Source organism: Cyprinodon variegatus, unplaced genomic scaffold (genome assembly GCF_000732505.1).
Source record: "Cyprinodon variegatus isolate N-32 unplaced genomic scaffold, C_variegatus-1.0 Scaffold501, whole genome shotgun sequence".
NCBI classification, from domain to species: domain Eukaryota; kingdom Metazoa; phylum Chordata; class Actinopteri; order Cyprinodontiformes; family Cyprinodontidae; genus Cyprinodon; species Cyprinodon variegatus.
The window spans coordinates 401,428-414,827 of NW_015150954.1; the positions used below are offsets into that span (position 1 = coordinate 401,428).

The 13,400-nt window shown below is 40.2% G+C and overlaps 1 protein-coding gene across 1 annotated transcript; it reads left to right on the top strand.

Annotated features, from left to right (window-relative positions):
• The first annotated feature begins 3,373 nt into the window (after nt 1–3,373).
• zbtb37 (zinc finger and BTB domain containing 37) lies at nt 3,374–11,767 on the top strand. The gene is made up of 4 exons (XM_015390482.1): nt 3,374–3,727; nt 4,999–5,925; nt 5,997–6,096; nt 9,384–11,767. The coding sequence occupies exons 2-4, from the start codon at nt 5,000–5,002 to the stop codon at nt 9,909–9,911; spliced, it is 1,554 nt and encodes a 517-aa protein (XP_015245968.1). The 5' UTR covers nt 3,374–3,727; nt 4,999; the 3' UTR covers nt 9,912–11,767.
• The last annotated feature ends 1,633 nt before the right edge of the window (nt 11,768–13,400 follow it).

Sequence of the window (13,400 nt, forward strand, 5' to 3'; positions counted from 1 at the left end):
TGTTATTTATCTTTAAAGAAGACTCCTAGGTGACTGCAGAGAAATGCTCTCCTAGAAAACCTAAAAACTAACTTAGAAAAGAGCAAACATTCTGTATTAGACCTCTGCATTTGTAGTATATTGTTGTGAATGATGTTTTGCTGCATTTTTCTATTCAGTTTTTGGTTAATATACCAGCTTTAAAATGTTAAAGTAAGAGCACTTTTGCAAAATTAGCAACTCTGTTTCTATGTTTAACAAATTTTAAGAAGTAATAAATGCTTGAAATTATTTTACAGAGTTCATTTATAGTTTTAAACATTAATTAATTTTAAATCATTGTATGCAAATTAGCTGATTATGTCATGTAGTGACTTCTAGCCGATTTAAGAATAGCCAATAGAGACTTTTCTTGTTGAAGAGTTGGCAACAGTGGGTTCCAGTGGTCCTAAGTGTGGCTGAGATTGTAGCTTGCTGTATTATCTGGACTCTCCTGGTTCCAGACTGTCCTACAAAACTCAGAGAAAGAAAGATAAAAAGAGTCTGCTTCTGCTGTGGTTATTGGTTGGCCATTTTTATCTCATGGCTGTGAGAAACAACAAAGCATATTGGTTTAAAATTAAACTGAAATGTGCTAAAAAGGTCCAAAGGCAACACAGCCTTTGAGGATGATTTTTAAGCAAAGCTGGATTTAGAGGTTCAGGAGCTGAAGCACACAGACAAATCCAGAACAGGAGCAACAGCTTTCCCATTCCTAGTGTTCAACTATTACACTGAAAAAAATAGAAATTTAGATAAGTCATTTTTTCTTAAAATAAGTGCATTTGTTCTTGGATTGAGGAAGTAAAAGAAACATTTTGCCAATGGAACAGGACAATTTAAACTTAAAAATATAAAAAAACACAATGGCATTGTCTTATTTAAAGTGCATATTATCTAATTATCTTATTTTAAGAGTAAAAATACTCATTCCATTGGCAAACTATCACATTTACCTACTCAAATTAAGAGTAAATTTTACTTATTTCTAGATTGTTTTTCCAGTGCAATGAAACAGGGTCATTGTAAGAAGGGACCTGAGCAAAGGGGAAAATAAATGGACTGTTTTTAAGTGAAACAAAATCTCTAATTTATTGATTAAAATATCTGAAATTAAGGTCCCAGAGTCTAGGAGAAGATAGGAGAGGCTCAGTATCCAAGCTACTTGAATAACTGTGGGAAGTTTCAGCAGTCATTGAGGATTTTGGGTGCCATAGCACCCACTGTGTTTTCTAAATTCTAAAGTTGACTCACCTCCCTACCAGGAAGTTATAGGGCAGCCCATGCTCCTTTTTGCTGGGTAGCTAAAGGTAGATGCTGCTTTCAGCTACCAGAAGAATCTGGCATCTGCCCACAGAACCAAAGGTGCCGATTCTTGTCCATTGTCGAGAGAATCATCAGTAAACTGTCTCTATATAAACTTCAGAGCCCAATCTAGGGTATTATCAGGATGAGAGCAACAGATCCAACAATATAGATGAACCAAAGACTGCTATAAAATCAGCTGAGATTCATTAAATAAATTACCTCCATTTAAAATTGTTATTTTACAAAGATTTACTTTTTGGAGACTTTAGCACCTCGAGAAAAAACATAAATGTGTTTAACACCATGCTGCAGACTTTCTGACATTTTATCTGGGGACCAAGGTAGCAACAAACCACCCTTTTTGCTAAAGAAAAAAAAAGTAATAAAGACATATTACAAACGGTATTATAGACATTGGCTGTAAATATGTGCCTGAAATTATTTAAACAGACTTCAGGCTCCAATTGGCTTTAAATAATTAGAAATCTGTTGTCTCATTGATAATACTGTTTTAAATTAGCCTTTTAAGAAAATTATGAAAATTAATTTATGTCTACATCTTCTCTGTTTTAATACTCTTTAAATTATTTATTATACATTTTATAATAAGTGCTCTAACTACTACAGGGCTGCCAACTTTTCACAAAACCTTGGGGTGAGATTTTGAAATAGTTTGGACAGGAAACCCAGTCAGGGAAAATAGGTTGGAGATTTTCAGAGGATTTAACTGAAACAAAGTGTCAGAATGTGGAATTTTAATAAAACAGTAAATGTTACTGAGTAACAATAAGTGCTCTGTAGTTATGTGGAACATTTTTCTCACAATAGAAATTATTTTTATATATTCTGGTGATTTTTAGATAATTGAAGTAAAGCAGAATGAGACCTACTAAAATACCTGCATCTAATATATACTTTAAACTAAGAATTTCACAAATTTGTTCACTAATTATTCTCTGCAGTTCAAGTAAATTAAACAATGGGGAACTAATAAGCTATTACTAGATTCCTGGCACTGATACAGCAACCAGTTCCATAGAATCCCATGCAAATTGCACTGTGTATGAATATATGGTAATAGGCTAAGGAATAAAAAGCTTCCTTCATTATGTTATTAGTTTTTCTTACAATTGACAAAACTGCTAAACAATCAGACCCTCTAGGAGGCTGTAGATTTTATTTAAAAAAAACTCTCCATGACAGGAGATGGCACTTCTCTGGATGTTTCAGTTTGGAAGATGTAATTGATATTAAGTTTTTTAATATATTCAATAGACCAAAATGAAAATAAATGAATATGATACGTAATACTAAAATAAGAACATCCCTATGGTTTCTCCTCTGTGAATCCAGGATAACTTGAGGTATCCTCTCTGTATGTGGATGGTCTTTTTGATCTTTTAAAAAATAAAATGCAATAGTTCTCTTTCTTTTTGTGGACCTCCTATGGGTTTGAGAAGCAAACCTGGAAGCTTTAAGAATTAAAATATTTGTGTTGGTTTATTTACTGCTAAATTCCAACAGGAGATTATTCAACTAGACTTAGGTGAATTTTAATATCTGTCATTTTTTTAGTGTGAGAAATTAGGAATATGGAGAGTGAGAGTGTGTGAAAACACTGAGATGGGTAAGTGTCACTCCCAATGGGTGAGAGTTGACAGCCCTGCTACTGTAGCAGCTCAGCCATAGTATGCATGGTGCAGAAGTGACATGTCATTTCAACTTTTCTGTTTTTCTCAAACTTCTCTGTGAAAGTTCCAAGGAATCAGACTAAAATCAGACCCTGCATACTTGCATAGAACAGTCACGTGATAAACAAAAAATAATGATTAAAGTTTTTGTGTAATCAGAACTTCTGTTCTAATGGATATTCTAACATTAGCACTAAGCAAAATACTCTGCCAAACTCTTAAAGTGCCATCGTGACCCTTCCGCTGTCAGAGGCACGCTGGGAAATGTAGTCTTTGAAAACTAGAATAATTCGGTGCAGATACTGCTAAAGAACAGCATTTCCCATAATTCATTGCGAATTTTCTTCCTCCTCTCCTTCCTTCCTGCTGCCTCGGCTCTTCACTGCTGAAAAAGGAAGATGAAAAGCCGCCGCTGCAGCCCTTTACAGAACCGACACTGAACCAAACCGGACCTCCAGAGGAATGTCGGCGAAGCGGCTGCTGTTGGAGCGGAGGCCGAGCTCAGCTGCCGATACCCGGCCCTGAACACGACGCGACCAGCCTGGAGGATCAGGCGGGTGGAGCTGCAGCCCGCCGGGCCGGGACGTTCCCAGCCGAACCCAGCCGAAGAGCGTTCCTCTTATCCACCGTCCAGTCAGCAATGCAGGGAGCCCCGCTGGACTGAAGAGCCGTCTGCCCCCCGCATCCCGTAACCAGACCCCGACATTCAGGTGAGACCCCCTCCCTGCTCACCTGGGTCCAGCAGGTAGACCTGTCCTGCTCCGGTGTCATGTTGGAAACAAGCTGGTATCAAATGGATCCTGTCTAAATAAAATATAGATACACTTAAGTCTAGAAGTTTCCATCGACTTAGCCTGAAGTTCAGTATTTTATTTATGTGTGATTAAAAAATAATAATAAAAAAAAAACTATATAAAAAAACACGTTGATTTTAAATGTTGTGACATATACAACCAGAGAAACTGTTTAAAACAGTTTGCTTCACATCTCTACTTTTGTTTAGGATTCTGTTTCACATAAAGCTAAACCCATTTAAATATATTGGTTAAATTTCCACTATACAGTTGAAGATCCATCCACCTAGTGATATGGTACAGATGGCCATTAAACTCCAGGGCCTCTGTACACTGGCTGAGCATAAGCTCCAAAGCATGATGCTGCCACCACCCTGCTTGGTAGTTAGTGCTTTGTTATCGAGTTACTAGGCTTCACCTTGACTCGTTCATAAGTACAGAGTTAAAAAGTTTAGATCCATCAATTTAGTGTGTAGTTCCCTCTCAAGTCGAAATCAAGAAACCAAGTCGTTCTTTTATTTACTGGCTTTAATCACACAAGAATCATGATAGTGTGCCATGAGAACTGTCAAAATATGCAGACAAAAGCAAATAAAACTAATTATTTCCCAGTAAAGACATCAAAGGAAAAATGCGACCATACAATATATGACTCAACAGAAATTCTTCACGTTACATCATAACGGTCAAACAAAGTAAACAGTAAATTAAACAAAAATGTACCTCATTGGCCCCTTTCCCTTGAGAGAAAATCAGAATCTTCAGTCCTTTATTGCACCATGCACCTTATCCAATTTCCAGAACCACGTTACTGATCCACAGGAACCGACCCTCAAAGGTAACTGCCGTCAACCCGCGGCAGCAACCTTTCGGTTCTCGCCTTAATTAAGACTCATTCCCCCAAATTAAACAAATAATATTCATGAAATTATGCTTTTAATATGTAACTATTGTTACTAGAAATGTATGTATTTATCAACTCTATATTTTTAACCTAAATAATTATTTATTCTGACTTCGATGGCAGTTAAATAGTGCCTTATAGGTTGTTTTTGTAGAGTTAGTAAATGTTATAATTCTTTAATCGCTAATAAATATATGAATAAAGTTATGAATTACTAAAGATTCTGAAAGTTAGACTTTTGATCATGCAGTTGATCTTTTTATGGTCCTCCTGTTGGCTGCAGCATGGAGCGCACCGGCAGCATTCAGCTGGACATCCCTGACTTCAGTAACTCAGTCCTGTCACACCTGAACCAGCTGCGCGTTCAGGGACGCCTCTGTGACATCGTGGTCAACGTTCAGGGCCAGAGTTTCCGTGCACACAAGGTGGTCCTTGCCGCCAGCTCGCCGTACTTCCGCGACCACATGTCTCTGAGCCAGATGAGCACCGTGTCGCTGACTGTTATCCGCAACCCGTCCGTATTCGAGCAGCTGTTGACCTTCTGCTACACGGGCCGCCTCTGCCTGCAGCTGGCGGACATCATCAGCTACCTGACAGCTGCCAGCTTCCTGCAGATGCAGCACATTATCGACCGCTGCACCCAGATCCTGGAGGGCATCCACCTGAAGATCAGCTTGGCTGACGTGGACGAGGCCTCCAGGGAGGAGGAAGTGGTGATGCGGGGGTCCCGGAGCAGCAGGACAATGGAGGCTGCGGTTCGAGGAGGGGCTCATCACAGCGGTCTGAGGCTTCTTGGTCCCAGAGGAGGCGCAGAGGTGTTTGAGGTGGTCAGCCCAGCAGAGGAGCCATCCAGCCCACCGCCGACAGTGGAGCACAGTGGGCTTGAGGGGCCTGGGACCACCAGCAGCAGGGTGAGCAAAGAGCCCATCCTCCGCATAAACCGGGCTGGTCAGTGGTACATGGAGACGGGCAGCGAGCCGGAGCGGACTGACAGCGCTGAGGAGGGCACCGGAGTGGACAGAGTCAGGATCAAGACGGAGAGGACGGAGGACTGGATCGGAGCAGGAGGTAATCAAGAGGAGGGGGCCTCCGCAGAGGAGGGCACCATGATGATTGACACATCAGGGCGCAGCACGCTGATGACGGCCCCACAGGGAGGCCCTGTAACCCGCAGTGGGCAGGCGTCCTCCAGCTTCAGCGAAGTCGACCGGTGAGTTCCTGTTACCTCCAGGTGTGACCCGACTGAGTGGAGAAACTTGATTATGCTTGTTTCTGGTTCAGGTTCAGTCCCACTGGCAGCGTGGTCGTCCTCACAGAGCGCCAGAGAGCCAAGAGTGAGTCTCCAAACAGAGCAGACGAGCTGCGGCAACCAAGCTCACAAGTAAGAACACAAAATGTAAAAGAAAAATGAAACTTGATGTACTTTTGGACCTCTGGAACTAAGGCCAAATCTAGGTTCTACACAGTAGCCTGCAAAAGGATAAGAGCCCTTTTTCTAGAAGAGTATGTTTCTCCATTAATAGCTGTAGGTCTTTCAGAGTATGATTTCATTGGAGAATGGCTAAATTGGATGAAGTTTATATTTGAACATCAATTATAAAGTCATTTATAAATTCTAATATGCTCTGAATTGGATCATATCGAAACCACAGCAGCTTTGAAACAATGTTTATGGTCGTTCTACATGGTTTCATCCAGGATTGCCTGAATTTTAGCTTCACCTATCTACTCTGACCCGCCTCCCTAAAGCTATTGATGAAAATCATCCCCACAGGATGACGCTACCACTACCATATCTTATCATCAGGTTGATTTTTTTATTCGTTTTCCTTCACTTTTCATTTTCATGCAGGGCAAAAAGTAAGACTTTTGTCTTATCTAAACATAATCAGTCTTTAACAGATTTAATGTGTTTTAAAGATGTCTTAGCTGAAAACTATTTACTTATTGCTTATAGAGTGAGGAGCTAACTGTTCTAAGCTAGCTTCCTGTTATGGATTAAGTGTATCAGACTAAAGGGTGACTCATCTTAGATTTGGATTTTGAAAACAAATCAAGGTATATTTTCTTTCTATTAGTTGGTTATATAATCAAAGTTTGTAGTTGTTATGTGAAAGTAAAATTTAACTTAAAGGGCTATATGCTGTTGCATGGAATTGTAAACATTTCAGCAGGTTTTGTTTAGTGAGTTGTAACAAATCAGAGATAAAACATTTCAGACAGCTTTCCTTGCAGGAGTGGATGTACCAGCAACTACAGCCCAGCCTCTGAGGTTTCATTATTTATAGAACTTTTAATAAATCGCATAGCTCTATTTCAGATTACGTAGTGCTAAGTTAGCATGTTACCGGTTAGATTTTGGAAAAAGGACAATTAGAAAAAGAATTAAAGTTACAGTTTGTAATTTTCAGCGACATCTAATGTTCAGACTGTTGCCGCATGAACCACTCCCCCCACCACTTCTCTTCGTCCAACAATACGGAGGCCGTCATAGTACGAAATGGGTTCAGCAATGTCTGCATCACCTTTCCTGTCAAGTGATGATGAGGTTTTTTTTTTGTTTTTTTTTACATGGATGATTGAATAAATAGTATTCTTTAGTCTGTGTAGATATAGATTTTATATAGACCTAACTTACTGCAGTCTTATCAGAGTTTATCAGCTCTGCACTGCCGTTGCACAAAAGAAGCCTGCCTCTATAAAAAGGAGACCTGCACCAATGTAATTCTAAATAGCACTTCTAAAGGCAATGCAAACATTAAGGTTAAAACTGAGTCTGTGGATAACATGTAATTATTACCCATTGTAGCTTCAACTACAGAATTGCTACTTCAGAGGGTTTAGAGGAGAAAGGCTCAAAAAAAAAAAAAAAGTCCAAGGACTTTTAAAACGATCACTTTTGGACACATGATAACCTAAATAGAGAGGATTAATAAACAGACACAGATCAGCATATTAAAGGGGAACGCCGTTTTTTTTACATTGGGCCCTTGATTTTACGTTATTACATCATGTTCTATGTCATGTGGAGCTGTTCTGAGGATATTTGGTTTTGTTATATCCAAGTAACGTCTTTCTATGGGCAACGAGTTGAAGGCACAAACTAAACTGTTCATAATTGATCATTTAGGGTACGCCAGCATTCATAACCTGTAGGCGAATCATTGTCCCCCAGACATCCACAGTTGTATTTTTTATATTTATATATTTTTAAAACTAAGCGGAGTGTGTATGACGTCATCCACATGCTGGACTGGAGTTGTGACAGGCAGCCTGGGCCACAGGCGGCTACGCTCTACCCCTTCTATTCATTCTGCTAGCTAATCTGAATCATTCAAATCCATTTCGAGAGCGAGATCATCTGTGGTAGTAGCACTAGACATCTTCCAGGCATGTAAGTAAAACTAGCAGCAGTTCAACATACAGGATGAATGAATGTTGCCGGCGCGCGCGGATGACATCATACACACTCTGCTTTGTTTTAAAAAAATATAAATATAAAAAAAATAACTGTGGATGTCTTGGGGAACATTGATTCACCTACATATTATGAATGCTGGCGTACCATAAAGAATAAATCATGAGCAGTTTAGTTTGTGCCTTCAACTTGTTGCCCATAGGAAAACGTTACTTGGATTACACAACCAAATATCTTCAGAAAAGCTCCAAATGACACAAAACTCATATGGGTGAGTAGAACATGATGTTATAACGTAAAATCAAAGGGGTTAATGTAAAACAAAAAAAGAAAACGGTGTTCCCCTTTAATAAAATTGACAATTGCTTCCAAGTTATATCAAATATGGTCATTTAGTGAAAATATAGGTTCGTTCTCTCCAACTTTCTACATCCTACGACAAGCCTGGAGCACTTGTAAAATTATACCAGAGAGAAGAAAAGAAATAGGAAAAAGTTTGTAATGGAACATATTCCCCTACATCACTTGTACGAACAATTGAGGAACGAATTTGTTCATATGAACAGTTATTGCATGAGGCCCAATGGTCCCAAACACAGCAGCTCAACTACATAAAAAGTAAAAAAAAAACTCAAACTGGGTGTTTATTTATATATATACAATAATTCTGTGTATGAGAGTTCAGTATGTTCCTGCAGACAAGGTTTCCCTCAACATGACCTGTTCCAGCTGGCGTGCAGCAAGGTTAAGGCCTCCACATACTCAGGCAGACATGTGTCAGACAGGTGTACACAAGGAAAAATATTTATGTCTGTGTACGAGATGTCTCTCCACACTATTCACTGGGAAAGTGCTTCTTGCCAGAAACGATTCATACTGAAATATTCTAAAGGGAACACAGTGGGCAAGGCTCTTCAGACGATGGCAGGCAGTGACAACCACTCAAAGCTCCCGGTCACAAGGACCCACTGCAGCAGCCACTCTCTCTCTCCTTTCTCCTCGCACCAAGAGGTGGGAGAAGAAACTACTGAGGGGCCCGTCTGGACCTTGTTTCTCTTGTTTTGGCATAGCTAGAGGGAAAACATGTCAGATGATGCCACGGCAGTGTGGGAAATTTAGGAATAGGTATGCTTGACTATGTGGGAGCCTTTAGAAAACGAATGACACGACAAACGGATGACAAACAGACACTTGGTAAATATCCTGATTGTCTAGTTTCAGCTAAAGAAATGTTTGTTTCTGTCTCCCAGGGGGAAGAGCAGGCAGCGTTTGATATGGGCGGCTATGAGGACTACCTGAGGGAGCAGGTTGGAGACCGCTGGTTCCGCTACAACCCTCGGCTCACTTGTATCTACTGCTGCAAGTCGTTCAACCAGAAAGGCAGCCTCGACCGGCATATGCGTCTCCACATGGGAATCACGCCGTTCGTTTGCCGCATTTGCGGGAAGAAATACACCCGGAAGGACCAGCTGGAGTACCACATCCGCAAGCACACCGGCAACAAGCCCTTCCACTGCCACGTCTGCGGAAAGAGCTTCCCCTTCCAGGCCATCCTCAACCAACACTTCCGCAAGAACCACCCGGGCTGTGCTCCCCAGGAGGCCCACAGTGCCTCCCCCGAAACCACCACCACCTCAGTCCCCTCCAGCCGAGGGCCAAACGACGAGGCCTCCCCGAGCCAGGAGGAGCCTGAAGCCGGTGGCGGTGGGAGCGGTAACGGTGGAGGCCAGTACGGAGAAGCTCCTCAGACCTCCGTTTCCACCACAGGGCCCGACTGACCTCAGTGAATGGAGGATGCTGAGTCAGCATTGGGAGCGGGTCCGATCCCGTTGCGTATAAATGCGACAGGGTACCGATCCGTGTGAAGTCAACGCACACCTCAGAGTCCAGAATGAGATTCTTACCGCTTTAAACCGCATCTACCCTCACTAACCAGACAGAACAGATTAAGCTAAAGATGAAGAAACACCACACACTCCTACAACCTCATACACCACAAAGTCAGTGGCTCTCGTTTGCCTCCGTTAACTTTTTGTTGCAGATTTCTACTTTTTATATATCCAGGTTCACAATGCAGCATTAAGACCATCCGGGGAGTCTGGGGGAGGACGTTGCCAAAATAGTCAGTGCCAGTTTAACAGATCAAATCCTTTTTATTTGCCTTGAGACAATCTGGAGCAATCAGGTTAATAATGCTAACATTAATAATAATAATCATTGCGCTGTTTAAGTGCCACAGTGACAGTTTTGTTCATGAGGAAAGTTTTATGTCAGGGGTGACTGGAGTTTCTGACATCCGTCACATTTCGTCCGTTTACACTACAAACAATATCTGCAGCTTTAACCTCAGTTTAAAGGCATTATACTTGGATTTTGTTTCGATGCCTTCAAAGACCTCATTTATACAAGGACATAAAATGAAGGCTGATTCTAAATGAGTACTTGTGCGTTCTCATGTGCTCGTGAAACGTCATCAGCCTCAGTCCTAGTACCCTTCCAATTCACAAGAACACAAGACTGAGAACGGACAAAGTCCCTGGATGCTGTTTTCGCCCCTGCCTCTTTACTGTGCATGCATCAAAGCAGACTTGTCCGTTCTTGAGTTTGACAAATGTCCCAGCATGCACCGCTGCAGCAGCAGCTTCCAGTGGAGCGCTCAATGAGCTCTAGAGTATTAAGTTGAAAAAAAAAAATGTTTTCTGTTGTTGTTCTACTAAGGTACGCTGGTGAAGATTCTCAATCATCCAGGTCCTAGTAATTCCTTTTTTGTTCTACTTAAGTACGTTTTAAGATCATTTTAGGCAAGAACATTATACTTTTAAGCATCACTATACGGCCCATTTACTGATTTAGTGCGTAACTTATAAAAAAGTTCCGATGTTTAGAGGACTGCGGGAACCAGCGGTCCTCCTAGGCCAGGGCTAACGTTAGCCTGTCTGCAGCAGCCCTCTCTCGGCATAGCATAGATTTTTTGCTTTATTTGGCAAAATGTTTATTTGATTCGTTTTTATCTGACTGAATTAATTATTGACTGACTTAATTATTATTCCCCCACTAAATGGAAAGAAGTCATGATTTATTATCTAGAGACTATTAATAACAGGAGGTGAAATACAGCTCCAGACTAGCTTTGAACATAAGGGACGTCACGAGTACGCTTCTGTTCCAATTGACCAATTATGCTGCGTGCTCCCGTTCTCACAGAGTTCATACTTCCCTGTGTTCTCGTCAAGAACATACTTGGCGAGAACACGAGTCCGTACTCGGGTTCTTGTGAATTAAGAAACAGCTTAAGTTTGATCTAAAATTACTGTGGCTCTATGAGCTGTTGGATAGCTGTTTTTGTCCAATAGGGCAATTAAAATCCTTAAATCGTCCAATAAGCAATACTAGAGCTCAGTAATTTTTCGAATACTGGTTTAGTTTAACTAAAGGCTTGAAATGCTACATCAGCTATGAAAAAATCTAACATTCTTCTGATTTTTTTTTTTTTTATTAGAATAGTTTTAAAGTATAAATCTTTTATCATTTATAATATATTCTATATAAAAATCATAATATAGATTTTAACCTGTGTTAAACTATAACCTTGCTATATGATACACTTGCTCTAACACCGAGCCAAAAGATGGTATGTTTTTAAGTTTTCTACCTTTTTCAAATGAGATTTTTTTTTTTAAGAAACCGGCCAACAGAAACTCCAGTCACACTGACTTAGATAAATTAGCTGTAAAATATTTACTCATTTCACGTTGATGTTTCATTACTGTGGCAGTGAAACCTTTAAAGGATCTCGTAGATTTAGTTTGAACCGTTTGGCAGCGTGTGAAACAACCGAACAAACTCACAATAACAAACAGTCTCAGATAAGCTACACAGCTCAATAATTACCTCTCATCACTACGCAATACAGCTGCTGCACATTCAGCACCACCTGGGGGACACTCTGGTCCACTTACACAGAGATCTCCATCAGTCTTCTCAGATATTTCTTTTTTTTTTATAAACAAGCATGTCTTTATTTTTTACTTTTGTTTATCATTTCTGTACACCTCTGTGCATTTGACAGTGAATCTTATTGTTTAATAGGAGAAAATAATCAGGAACCGTTCAGAAACATTTGTTGCAGTCATTGATGCATTATATCTTCTGCACTCCTGACATACAAGTAGCTTTTAGAGTAATGTTGAACCGTTATAGGCCTCCAATTCTTAGTTTTACTTTTGGATATATAATTTACACTGTTACTCCTGTAATTTTGAACATTATTTGCCACTCACTTTTTTTTGTAAACCTCCACTTCTACACAAAAAAGTTCTTTTGTCTTTACATTATTTGTATTTCATTTATCATTGAAAAATTAAATACATTGAAAACTAAACAAAATAGTATAAAACCAGATTAAAGAAACTGTTTAAGCATCAACCTTTACCACTCCAGTTCCAAGTGGGTTTCAGATTCAGAGATATGATTTTGGTAGATTAAAATTCAGTCTGAGGTGAAGTTTATTATATTCAGTTTTACAGAAATAAACGGGTTTTAAGTAGAGGCTGATAAAAATGAACAGCAGAGTGCAGTAGAAGTAGTGCATCATTGATGACAGATGATCTGGGTTTAAATGAATAAGAAAAAGGAGATCAAACCTGGATGTAATTACCTTGCCATTGGTGCGGACTTATAATCCTCAATATGGTGTACGTCAGAGCAACTGGCAACCAAAGGACAGCGGCGCGGCCATTTTGGTCCTCCAAAGAGCCCAAACTTCGCACTTAACAGCAGAAGAGTCATGGTAGAAAAAAAACTGAACAATAACTAATCCACGAATATTATCAGATGTATTTAAACTACTAAGATGTTTTTTTTTCATATATATGTTAATGAATTAGGAGTGTAAAAACAGACTTATGGCGAGTTGGGAGGTAGCACATGGATCCGCTGTTACTGTTTTCTACAGGACTGTGAATCTAAATCTCAGTGGACAGTAAATGTTTTTTATGCAAGTGAAGCCAGTGGCTCCATCCTCACACTGAGAGACTCGAGATTTGTTCTCGGATCCCACAACAAGAGCCGCCGCCACGCTCACACTTCAGGCCTAACCAGGATCTATCAGGTATAAAGACCTTCTTTTTTTATCCTGTCTTAAGTGGAAGTGTTTTTGTTTTGTTTTTTCCCCCCTTTGTAGCAGAGTGGTAACGGTTTAACCTCAGTGCAGTTTGCACACTGCAGGAATAAAAATTCAGGCTCTGCTTACACGACATTGTTTTGCA